This window comes from Pleurodeles waltl, chromosome 1_1, assembly GCF_031143425.1.
Source record: "Pleurodeles waltl isolate 20211129_DDA chromosome 1_1, aPleWal1.hap1.20221129, whole genome shotgun sequence".
Lineage (NCBI taxonomy): Eukaryota > Metazoa > Chordata > Amphibia > Caudata > Salamandridae > Pleurodeles > Pleurodeles waltl.
The window spans coordinates 81,648,198-81,668,841 of record NC_090436.1 but is presented as its reverse complement, the minus strand read 5'-3'; the positions used below and the strand labels follow the sequence as shown (position 1 = coordinate 81,668,841).

The 20,644-nt window shown below is 47.2% G+C and overlaps 1 protein-coding gene across 1 annotated transcript in view; it reads right to left on the bottom strand.

Annotated features, from left to right (window-relative positions):
- LOC138266830 (BOS complex subunit NCLN-like) overlaps positions 1-20,644 on the bottom strand; it is a 198,718-nt gene that overhangs the window by 41,842 nt on the left and 136,232 nt on the right. The window contains exon 6 of the mRNA XM_069215554.1: positions 8,478-8,581. Coding sequence (XP_069071655.1) covers positions 8,478-8,581 — 104 coding nt within the window. The remainder of the gene's footprint in view (positions 1-8,477; positions 8,582-20,644) is intronic.

The following is a 20,644-nucleotide window of genomic DNA, read 5'->3' as shown; positions in this document are numbered from 1 at the left end:
TAGGTCTTCAACAATAGAAAACTAAAAGGTGGCTACAGATGAGATCTAAAGTGAGATTATAATTTACAGTGCTCCATAGTTTTTATAACTACAAAAGGCTTTTACCTACTACTAAAGCTTCATTACAAAGAATTCATGATTCATGTTCTGTTCTCAGTGACAGAAAAGTACCCTGAAATTGGCTCAGGACACAGCACATGCGGCTAGATCTGTTCAGAAAGCCTTGGCCCACAGTACACAGTAAAGGTCAGAAAATGAAAGAGATCATGGCAAACATGCCAGAGGCAGATACATTTTCTGCTATAGTTAGGATCCTCAAAGTGATAAAATGGTCTGTCTGGGAACACCCGGTGAGGTAAATGTTTTGCTAACAACGAAACCTCTGTTAAACAGTTCTATATGAAATATAGTATGTCAGACTATAGTACGCAGAAATATCATCTGACACAAATATTGTGTCCTAATTATTGCTCGTCTGCGTGTATATTTTCCATTGATTCCTGTGCAATATCTTGGTAAATTATATTTAGGACATAATATTCATGCCAGACAATATTCTGACAATGATATTGTGGTACAAAACCATTAAAGGAATAATTCCAGCGGCCATATGACATTTGGGGCCTAGGCTCCCTCCTGGTGCTCCCGCAAGCCCTAAGAAGGCCAGGGCTCCTGCATTACTGAGACAGGGACCCTGGTGCCTGGCCATGGAGAAGGCCCATGCACAATACCAAAGTGCAGACCTCCCTTTATACCTTGATTTCACTGTGGCAGTGCGGGATGCCTGCAGGGCGTACATCTCAATATAAAAGCTCCTCAGAGGTAACAATATTGCTTATGCAATGTTATGGCCTGCAAAGTTGCACTGTCAGATTGAGAACCCACTTGTGTTCTTTGTCAGCGGATGGTACGAAACCAGTCAAGATTTACTTGAAAGGAGAGCGACACAGGCGCTGGCAGGCAGAGCTTCCATGCCTCATCGGACTGGGGTTGGCCACAGGGGACCTGTTTGAGAATGTTAAATGCCGGCACTATGCGCCCAGACTGAGGCGGTTGAGTGCCCCCCTGGCGTGCATAATCTTGAACAACCCCTCACAAACATTGCGCCATGGTGTGGAGACCAGGTCCTGACATGATTATGACATACATGCCAACATTTTAAAAGAGAAAAGTGGGAGATTTCCAGAAAAAAATAGAGAAAATGTATTTCCCCCATTGTCTTCTATTGGGGCGTGAATCGGGCTACAGTTATGCATGGGATTTGCAAGTCTGTTGCTGCACGATCAGATATTATATACGCAAATGTACGTTTTGTTTCCTTACCTGTCAGGAGCACTGAGAAAGCGCTATGGTAGACAGAGAGTGTGTGATGCAAGTGCTGTGCACTGGCCTGCAGGATCAGGTTACTGGCAGTGCATAATCCAAGTTACATAAGAATGGGCCCTGTCAGCTGAAGCACGCAGAGGAACTGGGTTTTAACTTGCAGGAATCGGGAGGCGGGAGACTAGCCTTGAAATCAGTTGTTTCCCCACTTAATCAGGAGGGTTGGCATGTATGTTGTGATGGTGGGGGGCGAATGCCTCAGGCGCGTACCATGGGGTGGCCTGCACGGAAATAGTCACGACAACCTAGTGTTCCACTTTATCTTGGATGTTTGAGCGCTCAGATCTAGGTCACAGTAATGCTGTTCTAACCTGTTCTTTCTTACTCCCAGTGCTAAGCACAAGTTTGCTATTTTGATGTGAGTTGCTTTGATAAGTTAATCACTGTTGGTTGGTTATCAGTGTGGGAGGTGGGTATGAAGTGGTTAGGTTCAATATGTAGTGCTTTCTTGGCAGGCACTCATCTTGGCGGGAGATGGCTGACACTATTTACCTTTCATTACATGACTTTGAATGTCCTTTTCCCACATGTGATTTTCATTTTTCATGTTTTCTAAGACTCTCCTTATCAGATGACACATGTAATTACACGTATGACATGGAATTTAAGGGACTTGGCAACCCAAAAAACGTGGATTGATACTTGCATATTTGGAAAGGCCCGGCCTAAAGTGTTTTTTCTACAAGCGACACGCCTGACGCCAGGGCCAGGTCTAACTGCACATTGCGGGGGGGGGACCACAAATTACTTTGCTCCTATATACCTCGTACACAGGCAGGGCCTGGATTGTAATCCATAAAACACTGCCTTTCTCAGCTCATTACTATCACCTAGAACCCTTGGGCAGACAAATTTACCAAGTCGATTCGCTGTGTGACTCCCACGTCACACTCCTAAACTTTTACGCCCCTAAGTATGGTTCCTGAGATTTCTCTCAGGATATAATGCAGTGTAGTCATAGACGTGGTGATAGCAATTTCATTCGGTTAGGAGACTTTAACCTAGTTCTTAACTCAGAGTTAGACAAACAGACACAGAACTGGAGCCCCGATGCAGGGTGTATACCACTGTGGCAAATCCTCGAGCATGTTAACTTAGTGGCTGTGTGGTGTGAACTGTGTGGAGAAGCGCAGATCAACTCAAACTAATTTGCTGCCCACGTCTCACACTAGAAAACTAGGAAATAGATTTTTGGCTCATATCTTTCAGTGTGGTCTCTTAGGTCGAATCTCTTGACTATTTACCCAGCACATTCTCTGGCCACTCACCAGTGGTGCTTACTCTTATGTGACCTAATTGTTTACAGAGGCACAGCCCTTGGGTGTCCCCGTCGTGGGCATTAAAGGATGCAGTGTTCACAGCAGAGCAAGTCAGGGCGGCAGACAAGTTTTTAAACAACTGTGGATTCGGTGGCCTCTTTATAAACAGTTTGGGAAACATTTAAAGTTTTCATGTGTGGCAACGTGATCTTCACGGGAGCCCTTAAATCTGGATCACCCAGACCCTTGACAGGGAGTTAAACCCCTCTCAGCAGCAGTATGACATTTCTCTCAATGCTTCCACTCTCGCCCCTCTTGACCCCCTGCTGGTAGAATATTGCAAACTGGCTGACCGAGAGGTGGCCTTCCTTGGAAAACATGCCTGAGCCTTCACATAGAGGGAGGAGGAAAGTCCAAGTTACTCTATGACTGTTACTGAAAGGGACCCAGCGTAGAGCAGTAGTTTGATTCTGTGCACAGCTGATGGGGAACCCATTATGGGAAATGCAGAGATACTGCAGACTTTTCAGAGCTGTTATCAAACATTATACACCACACGGTAACACTCTCTTTGATGGTTTTCTGAATTATATCACCTTAGCCTGGCTGAAAGGTGGCAGGCAGAAATGTTTGCTCACCTCTGTAACGTTGCAGGGGATACTGGCTGATACAGATAGTCTGGAGGGATGATGTCCTTGAGTTCAGACAGGCTGAAAATTGAATCTTTAAGGAATTCAAAGTATTACTAGAACTATTACTATATTTGGACGCCTTCCAGGTGTGTAGGCTGACCTCGTCTACGATGGAGGCCTCATATCTGGCATACTAAAACTCAGAAAGGACCTAAAGGACACAGGAACATACAGACGTATCCTTATTGAATGCGGACAACAGGATGTTATCTAGGGTTCTAGCTGATGGACTGAATCTTCTCATGCCGGAACTGTTATACCAGGAAGGGCCACCTCTAGCAACTTGAGAACGCTGCCTACGCTGCTTTACTGCACCAGGCCACGGATGGTCTCCGTGTTTCTAGACGCTGAGAAAGCATTTGACTCCTTGGAGTGGCTGTAACTCTTCACAGTCCTGGGTAAACTGAGTCATGGTCATTACTTCCTGAGCATGACCAAGCTACTGTACGCGGACCTTGCAGAGAGGGTCCAGGTAAACGGATTAACTTCCAATGCCTTTCAGATCCACCGGGACACGCCTCTTATCACCACTATTATTCACCCTTGCATTGGAGCCTCTTGCTTCACTGTTGCGAGAGACACATATTGAACATGGTCTCTCATTTCCCATGCAACGATATATAGTCTCCATGTATGCAGACGACATCCTATTATTACCCTAATGTAAATGTGATCCTATTATATGAGAGGTTGTCTGCTTTGAAGACTACTCAGGTCTGCAAATTAACTGGGTGAAGTCAGACCTGTTTCCTCTAACTGACGGGACCTATAATTTTGTGTCAAACTTCCCGTTTGTTTGGCGGGAGGAACTGGTATGATTTGTGAGAATTCTAATCAACAGAGGCTTATGGGGTCATCACTCGCAGTGACGGTCAGGACTGCCGCAGATGCGGCTGTCTGATTGCCACAGTACAACCCTGTTGGTTAGACCACCAGCTGCTTTGCAGACAGTGAACACTGTGAGGGTACTGGTGCACCCTGCTGGCTGCAGCATTGCCGCCGGCTCGATTACGAGCCAGAGACAATGCTGTAGCCTGTTTCCTGCTTCAGCCCGCCGAGCTAGCAGGAAACTCATAATGACCACGGCGGGGAGGTCGACGCGTTGGCGGCAGGCACCCTGTCAGGAGTTTGGCGGACGGGCTTTTCCATCCGCCAAACTCGAAATGAGGCCAATAGGCAGAACTGTGCGGGACAATTATGGCCCAGTGCTGGATACTTTGTGCCTCACAAATCGAATGATGGCTCCCTCTTCCACAATGGTTGGCAGGCAGAGTGGCACTAATCAAAATGCTGATCCTTCTGAAGCTGCTCTACCTCTTTATCAGTATTCATGTACTTCTTGGTAAACACTTTTTTGTGAAGGTGTGCTCCATGATCCTCAGATTAGTTGGGGGAGGCAAAACACCTCGTGTTGGTTGGGATATATTGATCCTATAAGCAGGGAGGATGCATAGTGCCAGATGTGGAACAACACTTTCTGGTGGCCAGGGCACATTACGATATACCCATAATGGTCCACACTACTGCTATCATTCAATTGTTATTTTTGTTTCTCTTTGTTTACTTCTGTGTCTATAGATCTTTGTTGATCCTTCCCTCCCTTTCTCTTGTAAGCACATGCATGCCTTTAAGTATGATCTATTTTCCCAGCTACATTATACTCGTTGTTTGTATCCAGTCCCTATTCTATTTGTGTCACAATGTGAGGACATTGGCTCTGTCCTTTTCACTAATTGGGTCTGTTGATTTTTAGCCAACTGAGACCACAGTTAGGGTCTTTATACTCATTGGCACAACTGTTTCTAGTTTCCCCCTTCTCTAGCGAATTACCAGATTCAACCTTATCACCTATAGATAACCACCGTTTTGTTGATCTTCATACGTTTCTGACTACTAGCTAGAGAGTAGTCCAGGTCATTAAGGTCATTCTTTGGGCTGTTTTATCTAATGGCACAACTTTTTATAACCACCCCTTTACGTATACATTGCTACTGAGTACCTTATTACTTCTAAGATGGCCGCCGTTTTTGCTTTCCTAGTCTATGTGTGTTCACGGACGTGTCTGTCCAATATTTAGACCCTTTTCTATTTTCGTCATCTCCGATACAAGTTGGATAACCAGTGCCGCGTTCTCGGACTTGCTCACTCGAATTGGGAGCGACCGGACGACTTTCCCGGCTCTACTCCTTCGACATGGTAGGATGCCCTACCATTACATCCTATCCCTTAGCTATCCAACGTTACGGTTGGTGTTTCGCCCAGTCAGTCTATGGCTATTTCAAACCATATGTTTTATTTGCAACCGACATCCACATCATATAACTTACCGATGCCATGTGACCGTGTTAATTGTCTTTAATGGTTTCATAACTATTTATGCTACAACTATGGTGACGTTGGCTATAACGTTCCAAAGTGTATCCGTCCTGGTTATTACTTGCGTTCTTAGATTTGGGACTTTTTCTAATGGGTACCACGGGTTAATAACCAGTGGATGCCGTCATTATTTGGGTTTACACTGTGGCCTTACCATCTACCGGCTTCGGGCTTGGGCAATCCGTTAATGCAATTATATTGCATTGGACTGATTTAGTGTCACTACTAGGCTATCCTTTTTCGTTACTGTTTTCCTATTTTATGACTTGTTAAGTCTTTTCTTGTGTTCATTTATTTTCTTTTCTCTATGCAGACGTCATGACTCTCGGCTTATCAGGGCCGTCCACAGTCTCCATGGTCACCTTTGGAGACTCTTTGCACCTTAAATACAGGAGACAATACTATTAACAGATTTCTGAAGGTATTTTTAGTACCATGATATATGTTATCTATTTATTTTGTTGCTTCCTTAGATATTTACATTGGCCAACTACACCCATTTCTTAAATTATTAGTAGTTTTTCATTTTTTATTTTTTCTCTACAGAATATCACTTATTTTCCTTATCGATGGTTGTCCGACTCTTCCTAATTGACCAGATGGTCTAGGTACATTTATCATTATTTTTTTAGGTGGTCATCCTTTTATCTCTCTAGCATGCTCTAGACTGTACACGGACTCAGCCTGCTAACTTTGGAACACACTCTCACGTTCTTCACTAATCTAATAGGACCACGGTTATTTTTCTTATGCTTTCAGGACGATTTAGGACTTTCCCTCTCATTTCACAAATTGGGTCTTTCTTTAACTTTTTACTGCGCCATGCCTAACCTTTCTTCCTCCTTGTTCACTTGGGTTGTAGATTATTTGCCACCTTCCCTCCCCGTTCTTTTGCACATCTTATAGGCCACCCTTGTGGCACAAACTATACTTTTTCTAATGATGGGTATCTCTATATACAATGTTTGGTCATATCATTGCTTTGCAGCCTTGATGAAGTCACCTGAGTGACGACACACGTGTTGGCTGTATTTGAAGAACTCACTATCTGTTTTGGCTGTATTTCGAAGAACTCACTATCTGTTTTGGGGCGGACTGTGCCTTCAAATAAAGACACCTTCTCCAATGGACTTGGGAGATTTATGCATTCTACTTTCGATTTCATGTCCTACTAGGGATACATATCCTGTTTATTTTGATTATACTGTTTAGTGGTGTGCTGTGGTAACTTTGTGTGCACATTACGATATATACTGGGTGAACTCTCAATGCACCGCTGCCCACCTTCAAAATGGACATGATCAGGTCAGACTTGGTGCCTCAAACACAATCCTTGCCACGCCACTTCCAAAATACTGTGTTTATTTAGAAACAGTCTGGTGCACAAACAGGACCTTCACTACCCTGGGGAGATACACAGTTTGCACGACTATTTATTCCCTTGAAATACTGTTAGTAAACAACCCGGCTCTGAAACCTACCATGGACAAGACGGTGCAGCTTACACTGCAGTAAATAACTCTTACGAGGTTAGGGCAACTGTTTAAAGTGGACAAGTTCTCCTCATTAGACAAGTTTTACTCCATTGGGAAGGGTAATATGCTCGACCTGTTTGCCTATGATCTGTTATGCCATGTTTTCTACGAGCGCTGGCCTATGGAGTATACATCACTGATGCAGAGGTCTCTGGAGACTAACACGAGGGGGGGGTTTGACTTTATCATATAACAGAAGAGGTGCTCACAGCTACAGGCACAGGGCTCAAGGAGAAATGGGGGAGAGACCTGGGGGTAGAGCTTCTGCTAAAAGCATGGAGATACTGTTGTGAACAAACTGGGCTAGTTTCTATGAACCAGAAGCACAGGCTCATGTATTTCAATATCCTCAGTAGACTATGTTACAAGCCTAAGCAGTTACACCTTATGGACAATTTACTTGGCTCAACAGGCTGCCACTGCCCCGATGACCCAGCATCTGTATGCACCTTGGTGGTTGCGGCTGGGCTTTGTGACAGACATTCCTTGAGGTAGAAGGCGGCTGGTTACACTGTTGTTTGTGCTGGCACATCGCAAGTGGCTAGTGCTTGGCTCAAGGGGCCCATACCAAACACTGATGACTGGTTGTGCGATGCAATATTTTGTAACGAGCAGAGGTATATCCATCCCTGCAACCAGTGAGGTCACACCCGTGTGACATTTGGGGCCCTTTTAGAGACTATGGGCCTTAGATTTCCGCAGACAGTTTATTCCATCACAACAGTGACGGATAACCCGTCCGCCAAAATATAAATCCCACTATTTCCTATTGGATTTATATTTCGGGGCCTGGGATATCCGTCCGCTGAAATCTAAATCAGGCCCTTTATGCTGGGAGTGAGGGAGTCTGATGAGTGCTTCCCACCAGAGACGACACCCCCGGAAGTCAGTGGTGTTGGGTCATAATGCTGCATAGTGCCTTTCTGCCTTGCATAGTAGTGATGACCTTTGACACAGATGTGCTGCAGACCTGCAGCATATAAACAAGTTCCTTGACATTAGACTTAATGCCACTTTTGCATGTACCAGTATGTTTCCATGCATTGTAGGCGATTTCAGAATGCCTTCCCATCCACATGTGTTGCTCACTGCCCTCTGCATTGTGGTCCTGCCTTTTTGTTTTGCTTGTACTGTATTTCCTTCCTTGTACTGTGTGGAAACTTTAATAAAAAGATTTTTGAAATAAATAAATACAAATATTCATTTCTGATCATAATGTACAGATCACCTACCTGGCCCGGCTCCTGGCATCACTGTAAAGCCCATGGAACAGCCTCATCAGTTCTAACACAGCCGCCACGCCACTGCCATTTGAATCCGCACCGAAGGACAAATACTGCAAAAAGAGCAACATTAGAGAGTGATAACATAATCCACCTATTTAAAAAATCACTTTAGAGAAACTCTTTCTCTATTAATTACTTGTTTATAAAATCGGTCAGTTTGCCTCAGATATAAAACCTTCACATGAATCTAGATTTAGACAGTTTTAATAGATGTAATTTATTTAAGAGATAAAATATGCAGGGTTATGAATGTAATTGCTCCTACACATGCACTCAAAGTGAATCAAAGACCAAGAGGTAGGGCACAGCTTGGTTTAACTAAAAGGTCCCCATAGCCTTTCTCAACTGCAACAGAGTAGCATGGATTCTAGACTCTAGTTGTTCTAGAAAAATGTATTTGATGGAGAGTGCAGATATGTTCCCCTTTCCCCTCTTCTGCCCCACACTTTACCAAGACAAAGCTTCAGATCCCAATATCTCACCTCCTGCTTCCAACCAGCTGGAGTTCAAAACACAAGACCTTAAAGGACAACTCTTCTTATATCACAAGTTATTAAGAATGTAGAATATAGCTGCAAGACACATAATCAACCTCCCCATGTGGACTAACACATTACACATCGTAAGAGCATTACAACGGCTGTACATCTCCTTCACAGCCATATCCTTGGCACGCCAAGTAATACATGGAATGGACCAACTTTCCTCTAAGAAAAGCTTTGCATTAGTACTCCAGCAACACTCCCATGCTCTGGCATGGCTCCACTTCTGGTAATTCCCCCTTACAAAGATTGTGAAGGTGCAGAACCTTCTTATCTGTTCAAACAGTTTAACACTGGAGCTTGATTCCAGCAAGAACACGAATAATAAATATTCATCTGGAATTTCCCAGAGAACTAAAAAGCTGGCTCTTCCCATCAGCATAATCACAGGATAGACAAAAAGTGGTAGCTTAGCAGGGGGGGACACTGTACGCATCGTATCTGTTCTCAGACCGCGGCACAACAGAGCATCCTTAAGTGCAATTTGCTGTTCACCACCCTATGTTTGAAGCATATCTCTGAACATCACACACCTCATCTGATACCTTCTCATAGGACAGACTGCATCCCTCCTTCTCTCAAGCACACACTCTGAAAGGATGACTGAATCTATTCTCACGTCTGAGCACTTTGTGGAAGGGTATAAAGCACTATACAAATACTACAATATCATCCAATGAACAAAAACAGATCTTGGTCTTTCTGAACCACCCCAGGACCTTGTGAGGGATATACAGTACTATATGTAAGCTCCCGCTGGCCACCCCTGGTTCCTTTACCTGTATTTTGGAACCCAGTATGACAGATCTTGCTTTTGGCAGCTCTGCTTGCCCCTGTTATGGAGAGAGTGATTTGGACTCCAATATTCCAGCTTCTGCAATTTCTATTCCACCCTGGTATCCAAACAGAGGTTGAATGCCAGTTATTGCTACCCCACCTAGGGTACCCAGAAGGAATCTTCAGAGCTCTTAGTCCCACCTTCTGCTATTTTGTGGGCCACTCTTCATACAAGGATAGAGTGTCAGACCAGAGTATCAAAGCGACAGCTGGTTCTCACCCAGCTATGATACCAGATAAGCCGTCACACCTCACTATTCTAGTTCTAGGTACTGCTGCCCATTCCTAGTGCCCAGACAGAGTTTCAGATATCTTTCTGAGACACACTTCCAGACCTCAATGGCTTATCCAGTTCCATCCCTGGGTAAACCACTCATTGCACTAAGGGGAAAGTTTTGGATCCCAGTATCCGACTTCATGATATTACTGCTCTACCCGTGGTACCCGAGTTCAGGGATGAAACACAGTATCCCAGATTATGCTACCTCGGCTCCACCACTGGTACCGAAGGAGTTTCTAGTCTCTGTTCTTTCTGCCCACCGCTATTAATCAGAAAGAGTTCCAAACTCCAATAATGTAGAACAAATGGTTTTACCAGCTTGTTAGGGCTTGATACTAATGCTGAATAATGCTGAATAATTCACTACAAGGATTAATCCGGGCCACAACCGGCACCCTTGCTGATTCTGTATTCATTAAAGTTGTAAACCAAACATTATACTATTTTTGTCCAAAAAAGAGGAAGAAAAAAAAAAACAGAATTAGCAGTCTTGGTAGTTCATTTAACAGAGCAATTAGGGCACTCAGACACAGGGTTGTACTCCTGTTGGCGATCTTTTGTGAGGAGCCACACCATTTGGTACACTCCTTCTGTCCTCTATTATACCTAGGGCCTGATTTATACTTGTGCACGCAAACCTGCGTAAGCGCATGTTTGCATCAAAAAGTATAGCGCCGTCATTCCAGGACGCCAGCCGAGTGCCATACTTAAGGAATGGCGCAAGCCCGGCACTAAGGCCCGGTTAGCATCAAAATACATGACTCTAACCTGACTAGTGCCATTGTTGGACGCACAACCTCCATGGACATGACTCCCGTCTAAGTAAAGGCAGGAGTCATGCCCCGCAGCATGGCCACTGGGCACAGTGCCATGTATGGGGGCCCAAGTTAGATATGGCACTTAAAAAAAAATATATATAATACTTACCTCAGCTTACCTATACTTACCTGGGATGGGGTCCCCCATCCTCTGGTGTCCCTTTGGTGTGGGTGTTCCTGGGGCCTGAGGAGGGCACCTGTGAGCTTATTCCATGGTGTTCCACCATGGAAATATGCCCACAGGTCCCCTAATGCCTGTATTAAATAATGATGCTAAGCAAGCTTAGCGCCATTATTTAGGCTCGCCTCCCTCCCGAAGATAAATAAGGCGCCTGGGCCTTAGAGTAATTTTTGCCAGGGAATGCCTACCTGGCATCTCATTGACGCAAGGTAGTTTTACGTAGGCAAAAAATTACTTTAACTCAAATATTTTGGTGCTAGACATGTCTAGCGCCAAAATACAAATATGGAGATTGCACTGGATTTGTGTAAAAAAAATAATGACGCAAATCCGGCGCAAACAGAGTATAAATAGGCCTCCTAGTGTATAGCTTGGGACAAGGCCCTTAATAGGCACAGGGGCAGTTCACTTTATAGTTGTGCACAACAGTTCAGTTCAGTTTCATCTCTTTACATTCACTCAGTAAGAGTTAGTTTTGCTACCTCAGTCTGCTTCCTCAGTCTCTAGTTCCATTCACGGTTACCTGCCCTCCGTTGCACCTCAAGTGCTGCCGGATGGATGAATGCAGCAGCTCTGCTCCTGCAGCTCTTGAAATATGGGAGCCGCTGCTGCAACCTCGCTTGGAATTCGACAGCCGGGAGATATCAGTATGGCGGCTCACGTGTACTCAGCAGTCTGATCTCCCTAGGCTGACTGCAGACAGGACACTGGGATGGCAAATGCAACCTGAAGGCTAATCTTGATTGTCTGGTTTTTTTCCGGCAGTTGTGGCCTCCTGGCTGATCAAGGCTTGCACCTCAGCAGCGATTAAGTGTTCTGACTTGTTAGAAGTTCACAGCAGGAACTTCTCATGGAGACCCGGGAAGCTTTCCACATATGGGTCGCTGCTGGCTTTGCTCCCTTGTAGACGCTCACTTTTTCAGCCAGTTCCACATGCTGGGAATGCTTTGAGCTTCTCCTCCTGAACAGTCTCTCCTCTTGTAGGGCCAGGCACACTCTCTCCCTCTCTCAGCAGGCGGACAAACGTCTAGACTCTATGCATCCCCTCAGCTCCTGCGGCAGAAAGTGCTGACTTCAGGTAATGTCCTCTCATTAACGGCAGACTCGCTGTCATGCAGACATCAGCCTTCGACACAGCAGACCATTTTGACTAATGTGGGGAGCGCTTCCTTCCTTGGTCATGAATGACTTCGAACTGGAACCGTGAAGGGTGGGTTGGACCCCACCTTTCCGCACATTTTTCTGACCGGGGATGTGGATACAGTGTCTATGGTTTCAGAACTGGTATGGGTTAGTATTCTTTCTGGCTGTCCCTCCGATACAGCCTTTGTGTAAGGTGATGGCTTCATGCAGGAGTATCCGAAATAAGGGCACAATGAAGTGTGCAATCTCTGCCTAGAAACTCCCTTATTTGAACAGCAGTCCATCTCTCAACCCTACCATCTACCAGATGGCGGTGGTCAGGAAGAACTAATCAGGAGCCTTATGCTAACAAGTTTATCAAACAAGTTGTAATCGATTTCACGTACTTTTTGTATTTTCTATCTACTTGTAGTTTGTGGTAGCAACAGCTGTGAAACTCATAGGTGAACCCAGAAAGCTTTCTGGGTTTTCCCCAAGAAATGAATCATTCTCATCATTAAAAATGTAAAAAATACAAAATGGTGACAATGTTTTTCTCTGTAATTTTTTGTCCAGATGGTTTATTTACAAAAATAATATACCATTATCTATGTCAGACCCATCTGGGTGCAGGGATATATAGGTCCTCATTTTGAAATTGGCGGTCTTTCACAAAGACCGCCAATGCCACGCCCCCCAAATGACCGCCAGTGTTGGCGGTCTTGAGACCGCCATATTATGGCTGCTGGCTGCTCTCCGCCACTATTAGGCGGGGAAGCAGCCAGCAGCCATACTGGCAGTTGGCGGTCTAGTGGAGGTTGCTCCACCGCCACATCACCACAACACCGCCCGCTGTATTACATCACTGTAAACGGTGTGGTGGTTTTATAGAGTCGGGGCGCTGGCGGCAGAGCAAGTGCCATGGACCCCGTTCCCTCCTGGACGACCACCAGGTAAGGTGATCGACCGACGGGGGGGGTGTTGAGTGTTGTGTGCATGAATGGGGGGGTGTTTGTGTGAATGGAGGGGAGTGGGGGTGTTGTGTGTGTTTGTGTGCGTTTGTATGCAAATGTATGTGTGTTTGTATGAATGCATGTATGCAGGGGGTAAGGGGGTGTCATGGCCCTGTGTGCATGTGTGTGTGAATGAGTGCGTGTGTATGTGTGCATGTATGTATGTGTGATGCGTGCCTGCGTGGCTGTATGGGGGTGGGGGGTTCAGAATGGGGATCAGGGGAATGGGGTACAGAATGAGGATTGGAGGAGGCAGGTGTCACTGCTTGGGGGTGGGGGGCTTCTGATGGGGTCAGGGGTGAGTCCTACATGGAGGGGGGAAGGTTGGGCAATTCTGCAGTGGCGACAGCAATGAGTATTCCTGTCGCCAGTATCGTTACCACCAGGGATTCCGTGGCGGTGCTGCTGCCACGGAATCCCTGGCGGTAAGGCCACTCAAAATACTGTGGGCGCCGTTAGGTGGCCACCGGGTCGAAGGTGGTCAACCTTCGGCCAGGCAGTCCTACCCTCCTGGCGGTACAGGTGGTGAACTGGCTGCAATGCAGCTAGTTCACTTCCATTGTCATAATTTGGCGGTCTTGCACCGCCACAATGTCGGCGGTCTGGCCGCCACCACTGGCATGGCGGAGCAGGACCGCCAGGGTCATAATGACCCCACAGTGTTTGCTGATTACCCAAAAACATGTGATATCCAGAGTCAAAAACTAAACTACAGATTGCTGTGTTTTTCACTATGTCCTAACCATTGAACAATTCATATGATAAAATGTACTTAATTAAAAATGGGCCTGAAGGAAATCTATGCATTTTTTTTAATGTGCTCAACGAACGAGTTACTTACCTTCGGTAACGACTTTTCTGGTGGATACATTAGCTACCTGTGGATTCCTCACCTCATGAATACTCCCATGGCGCCAGCATTCGACGGAAATCTTCTTACTAGTCTCTGCACGTCGACGAGGACGTCACTGTCTCGCACGCGACGCCGTCTGACGTCATACAGGCAATAAGAGGTCCTCGACGACGTGCGGACGTCAGTACCAATCATTTTTTACGTGCATGAGAACAACCAGGCAATGCAATGAAAGAACAAAGCAACATCCATTATATTGTAAAAATACACCACATTGTATGAATAACTGTAAATCTTTTTAAGTACATATATATATATATATATATATATATATATATAAAACTCTCTCTTTTAAAATATATACACACACCAAGTATATACATAAAGATATATACACATATACCTACGTATATATAAATATATTATATATATACATCTATTGCACCCTCAAAGACCAAGAGGAGCGCACTCAAGGATTACTTGGCAAGACCATAAAGGCAACGGGGAGGCGGGTGGGACCGTGAGGAATCCACAGGTAGCTAATGTATCCACCAGAAAAGTCGTTACCGAAGGTAAGTAACTCGTTCTTCTGATGGATACAACTACCTGTGGATTCCTCACCTCATGAATAGAGTCCCAAAGCAGTACCACGCCCGGCGGTGAGTGCCTAAATGGTCAAACCAAGAAATCCTGCAGCACTGACCGTGCAAAATGGCCGTCCCTTCTAACCTCAGAATCTAAACAGTAATGTTTTGCAAAAGTGTGAAGGGACGACCAAGTTGCGGCCTTGCAGATGTCGACCACAGGAACACCTCTGGCTAAGGCCGAAGTGGCCGACTTAGCTCTGGTGGAATGAGCTCTAATGCCCTCAGGAGGATCCTTCTTTGCCAAAGAGTAACATATTTTAATGCAAAGAACAACCCACCTGGATAGTGTTCTCTTGTGGACTGCCTTTCCTCTCCTCTTGCCCACGTATCCAATAAACAGCTGATCCTCCAGCCTGAAATCCTTTGTTCTATCGATAAAGAAGCTCAACGCTCTCTTTGGGTCCAGACGGTGCAGTCTTTCTTCCTCTTTGGAAGGATGAGGCGGAGGATAGAACATGGACAAAGTAATTGCCTGAGCCAAATGGAAGGGTGAAACAACCTTCGGGAGGAAAGCAGCCTTGGTCCTCAACACCACCTTATCCCCATAAAAAGTTGTATAAGGGGGTTTTACTGATAAGGCCTGCAACTCACTCACTCTCCTTGCTGATGTTATAGCTATCAGGAAGACTGTTTTTAAAACCAAATACCTCAAGGGGCAAGAATGCATAGGTTCAAAAGGGGACCCCATAAGGAAAGTCAGGACTAAGGACAAATCCCATTGCGGCATAACGAATGGCTTTGGAGGATATTGATTTAGAAGACCTTTCAAGAATCTGATAACAATAGGGGATTTAAATAAAGATGGTTGGTCTGGAAGACATATGAAGGCTGACAAGGCCGATAAATAACCTTTAATGGTAGCCACTGCACAACCTTTTTGCGCCAGAGATAGAGCAAAAGACAAAACGTCCGATAGATGAGCATGTAAAGGATCAATCTGCCTCTCTCCACACCACGCAACAAATTTAGACCACCTATTAGCGTAGATAGATTTAGTGGAGTGTCGCCTGGCCGCTAATATAACATCCACTACCTCAGGCGGGAGAGAGAAGGAACTCAGGTTGCCCCGTTCAATCTCCAGGCATGTAGGTGCAGACTCTGGAGGTTGGGGTGTAGAACCTGCCCCTGCGACTGTGAGAGGAGGTCTGCCCTGAAAGGGAGACGGAGCGGCGGGCACGTTGAGAGTTGGAGAAGGTCGGAGTACCACACCCTCCTTGGCCAATCCGGAGCTATTAAGATTACTAGAGCCCGGTCTTGGCGAATCTTCCTCAATACTCGAGGAATCAAGGGTATGGGAGGAAACGCGTAAAGCAACTGGCCGCACCAGGTCATTTGAAACGCGTCCCCCAACGCTTCCTGCATCGGATACTGAAGGCTGCAGAACAACGGACAATGCGCGTTCTCTCGAGTGGCGAACAGATCTACCCGAGGAAACCCCCACTTCTGGAAGATTAAACGGACTTGATCTGGATGGAGACGCCACTCGTGGTCTGCCGAGAAGTGGCGACTGAGACTGTCCGCACGCACGTTCAAGACTCCGGCCAGATGGTTTGCTATCAAGCAAATCCGATGGTCCTTTGCCCAGGACCATAGTCGAAGAGCTTCTCTGCAGAGAAGGTACGACCCCACTCCTCCCTGCTTGTTTATGTACCACATCGTGGTAGTATTGTCCGTTAGGACCTGTACCGACTGACCACGAAGGGAAGGGAGGAAGGCCTTGAGAGCCAGACGTACAGCCCGTAACTCTAACAGATTGATGTGAAAAATCTGTTCCTCTGGAGACCAAAGACCTTTGATCTCCAGATCCCCCAGATGAGCTCCCCACCCTAGAGTGGAAGCATCCGTTATGACTGTGGCCACTGGTGGCGACTGCTGGAACGGCTTTCCTTGTGAAAGATTGTTGCTTGCAATCCACCACTTCAAATCCACAGCAGCATCTCTGGAGATCTTGACAGTACCCTCTAGATCCCCTCTGTGTTGAGACCACTGCCTTCGGAGGCACCACTGAAGAGCCCTCATGTGCCAGCGAGCATGCGTGACCAACAGAATGCAGGAGGCAAAAAGACCAAGCAGACGAAGGACCTTGAGGACTGGAACTACCGCTCCATTTAGAAACATTGGAACCAAATCTTGAATATCTTGAATCCGCTGAGGCGGAGGAAAGGCCCGACCCAATGTTGTATCCAGTACTGCCCCTATGAACAGGAGGCGCTGAGAGGGCTCTAGGTGAGATTTGGGCTCGTTCACCGAAAAGCCCAGGTCGAACAACAACTGGGTTGTTGACTGCAGATGACGCAACACAAGCTCCGGGGACTTGGCTTTGATCAACCAATCGTCCAAGTAAGGGAATACTGCTATCCCCTTCCTTCTGAGCTCTGCCGCAACCACCGACATCACCTTCGTGAAGACTCGAGGTGCTGAAGTAAGACCAAACGGAAGGACCGCAAACTGGTAGTGTTGCGATCCCACCACAAACCGGAGATACTTCCTGTGTGACTTGAGTATCGGGATATGAAAGTAAGCATCCTGCAAGTCGACAGACACCATCCAGTCTTCCATGTTCAACGCCAAAAGCACCTGTGCTAGGGTCAGCATCTTGAACTTTTCCTGCTTGAGGAACCAATTCAAGATCCTCAGGTCCAGAATTGGTCTCAAACGACCATCCTTCTTGGGAATCAGGAAATACCTTGAGTAAACTCCTTGACCCCTTTCCTGCTCCGGGACCAACTCCACCGCGCCCTTTAAAAGGAGGACTTCTACCTCCTGTTCTAGCAACAGGAGGTGTTCTTGTGAACAATACGAAGGGCGGGGCGGGATGAGGGGCGGAAACTCCCGAAAGGGAAGGGTGTAGCCTTTTCCCACAACACTGAGAACCCAAGTGTCCGACGTAACAGTCTCCCATTTGGTGAGAAAATGCTGTAATCTTCCCCCTACAGGAGAGGAGTGAGTGGGAAATGGTGGAAGCCTAAGGCTGCTTCCCCTGCTGCACCCCGCCAGAGGATGAGGAAGAGGCAGAGTGCTGCTGAGAGGCTCCCCTGGTGCGGACCCTACCCCTCCCCCTAAAAGATCTATAGGGATGGGAAGAGGCAGGTTGCTGATATCTTCCCCGAAAGGAAGAGGAGGAAGAGCCACGCCCAAATCCACGAAACCTCCTGAAGAATCTGGAAGAGGCCGTGGAAGAAGGAGCTTGGAGTCCCAACGACTTAGCCGTGGCCCTGCTCTCCTTAAAACGTTCCAAGGCCGAATCAGCCTTAGCCCCAAACAGTTTGTCCCCATCAAATGGGAGATCCAACAATGTGGACTGTACATCTGCCGAAAAGCCCGAGTTACGGAGCCAGGCCTGTCTCCTTTCCACCACAGTTGTGCCCATTGCTCTGGCTACCGAGTCGGTGGTATCCAGTCCCGTCTGGATAATTTGGGTCGCAGCAGCCTGGGCATCAGAGACAAGATCCAAAAGACCCTGGGGAAGCTCTGTAAACGAAGAGGAGATGTCATCCATCAGAGCATGAATATACCTCCCCAGGATACAGGTCGCATTAGTGGCTTTTAACGCCAGACTGCAGGACGAAAAAATCTTCTTCGACTGCGCCTCTAGCTTTCGGGAAAGAACCAGGCGCTGACTTGGACGAACAGGAGGCCTGCACTACCAAGCTCTCCGGCGTAGGGTGCCTAGATAGGAAACCAGGATCAGTTGGAGCCGTCCGATACCTCCTGGCCACGGCTCTGTGAACTGCTGGGGAAGATGCCGGCCTCTTCCACACCTCTAAAACCGGATCCAGCAGAGCGTCATTAAAAGGTAACAGAGGCTCCGCCGCGGCTGAGGCCGGATGCAACACCTCCGTCAAAAGGTTTTGTTTCGCCTCCACCACCGGCAAAGGCAGGTCCAAAAAACTAGCTGCCTTCCGTACCACTGTATGAAAGGAAGCAGCTTCCTCAGTATATTCCCCCGGGGACGAAAGGTCCCACTCAGGGGAAGTGTCCAGCCCACTGGCCGACTCCAGTCCACGCAGCCCATCACCCGAGTCCTCTAGCTCTCCTTCCTCTAGGGCTCGTTGGTACTCCTGCTCTTCTAGTACCCGGAGAGCACGCCTCCTTGAATGCAGTCGTTGCTCAATCCGCGGAGTCGACAATGCCTCCGCCGAAGTCGGAGATCGGCGCCGATCTTCCGAAGCCACCGACGCCGCATCCGGCGCCACGGGTAACTTCGGCGCCGACTGAAGAGCAGCTGAAACAGATGGACCCACCGGAGTCACAGGCCGAAATCTCGACGTCGACGGGATGGAAATCCCTGGGGCCAATCCCTCCGAAGACACCGGAGCGGCCACCGGCGCCGACACTGGCGCCGAGCCCACGTTCCCAAACGGGAGAAAGGGCATAAAGGGTGCCGGCCGAAGAGGCGCAGGATCACCCAAAGAAAAGGCCAAAGGCCCAGCCAGAGCACCCCCTGGAGCCATCTGTTGGAAGATGGCATACATCGCATTCAAGAATGCGGAACTATCGGCTCCAGGGGTGGGAAAAGCCGGATACTGGGGTGCCTGTCTCGGAGGCGACCCCGACGCCGGCCTCGGCGTCTGCGCCGGAGAAAACACTTGAGGCTCCAATACCTCAATCACCGACGCCTGTCCAGGCGAAGTTGGTGACGCCGGAGAGGGCAACGGCGTCGAAGGATGCGGCGTCACCGTGGGGCTGACCTCCCATGTCTTTCGGCGCCGATCCGGAGACCTGGAACGAGCCTCCCTTGAATGACGCCGAGATTCTCTACGGCGCCGGGAGTCTCGATGACGCCGATGTCTTGGAGAAGACTTCTTGTGATGCTTCTCCTTTGACTTGGCCATAAACAGCTTCGCCTCACGTTCTTTAAGGGCCTTCGGATTCATGTGCTGACATGAATCACAAGTCGAGACGTCGTGGTCGGAGCTCAAACACCAAAGGCAATCGGAATGAGGATCCGTCACCGACATCTTGCCTCCGCACTCACGACAAGGCTTAAATCCAGACTTTCTCTGCGACATTATTTCCACAGAGAAAGAGTACGCAGCAAGATATACACTGTAACCGCAAGAGTAACAGTTGCTCCCTCGAAGATAACCGTTTCGAATGCACGGAAAAAAGGGAACTGACGTCCGCACGTCGTCGAGGACCTCTTATTGCCTGTATGACGTCAGACGGCGTCGCGTGCGAGACAGTGACGTCCTCGTCGACGTGCAGAGACTAGTAAGAAGATTTCCGTTGAATGCTGGCGCCATGGGAGTATTCATGAGGTGAGGAATCCACAGGTAGTTGTATCCATCAGAAATACTGAGTTTAGGAATAGTGGTTATTTGTGCAATTCTGAATTTCGTGTTTTCAAAACCCTTTCAGAGGGTCACAGAACAAGCAGAAGCAGCTGTGAGATCCTGAGTAATTGGGCCGAATACTACTCGGTCTAGAACTTGACTGTCATTGGTTGCGTTTGTGTGGCAGTCATAGGCTCTTCAGAGGAGGTATGTGCTAGAAAGACACAGGCTCATAACTCAACATGCAAACACCAGCAGCAATAAGATGATTGTCCAGTCAAATACTAGCTTTTAATGTAAACACACAAAGCGTGCATGACACACTAAATAATCCACACAGCCCTCTTAAGATCAGCATGCTACCGCTATCCGGATCCGGGGTGGGATCCCCAGCCCCCTTTAATATTGATGGTTATGCCTCATTAGAATAATGGTAATGTTAATAGATTTATAAAGCACGCAAATATCAATCAGCGTCTTGGCGCTAATGTCCTATATGATACAAAAACAATATAGAGTCATAATTCTTAAAGACACAGGAACC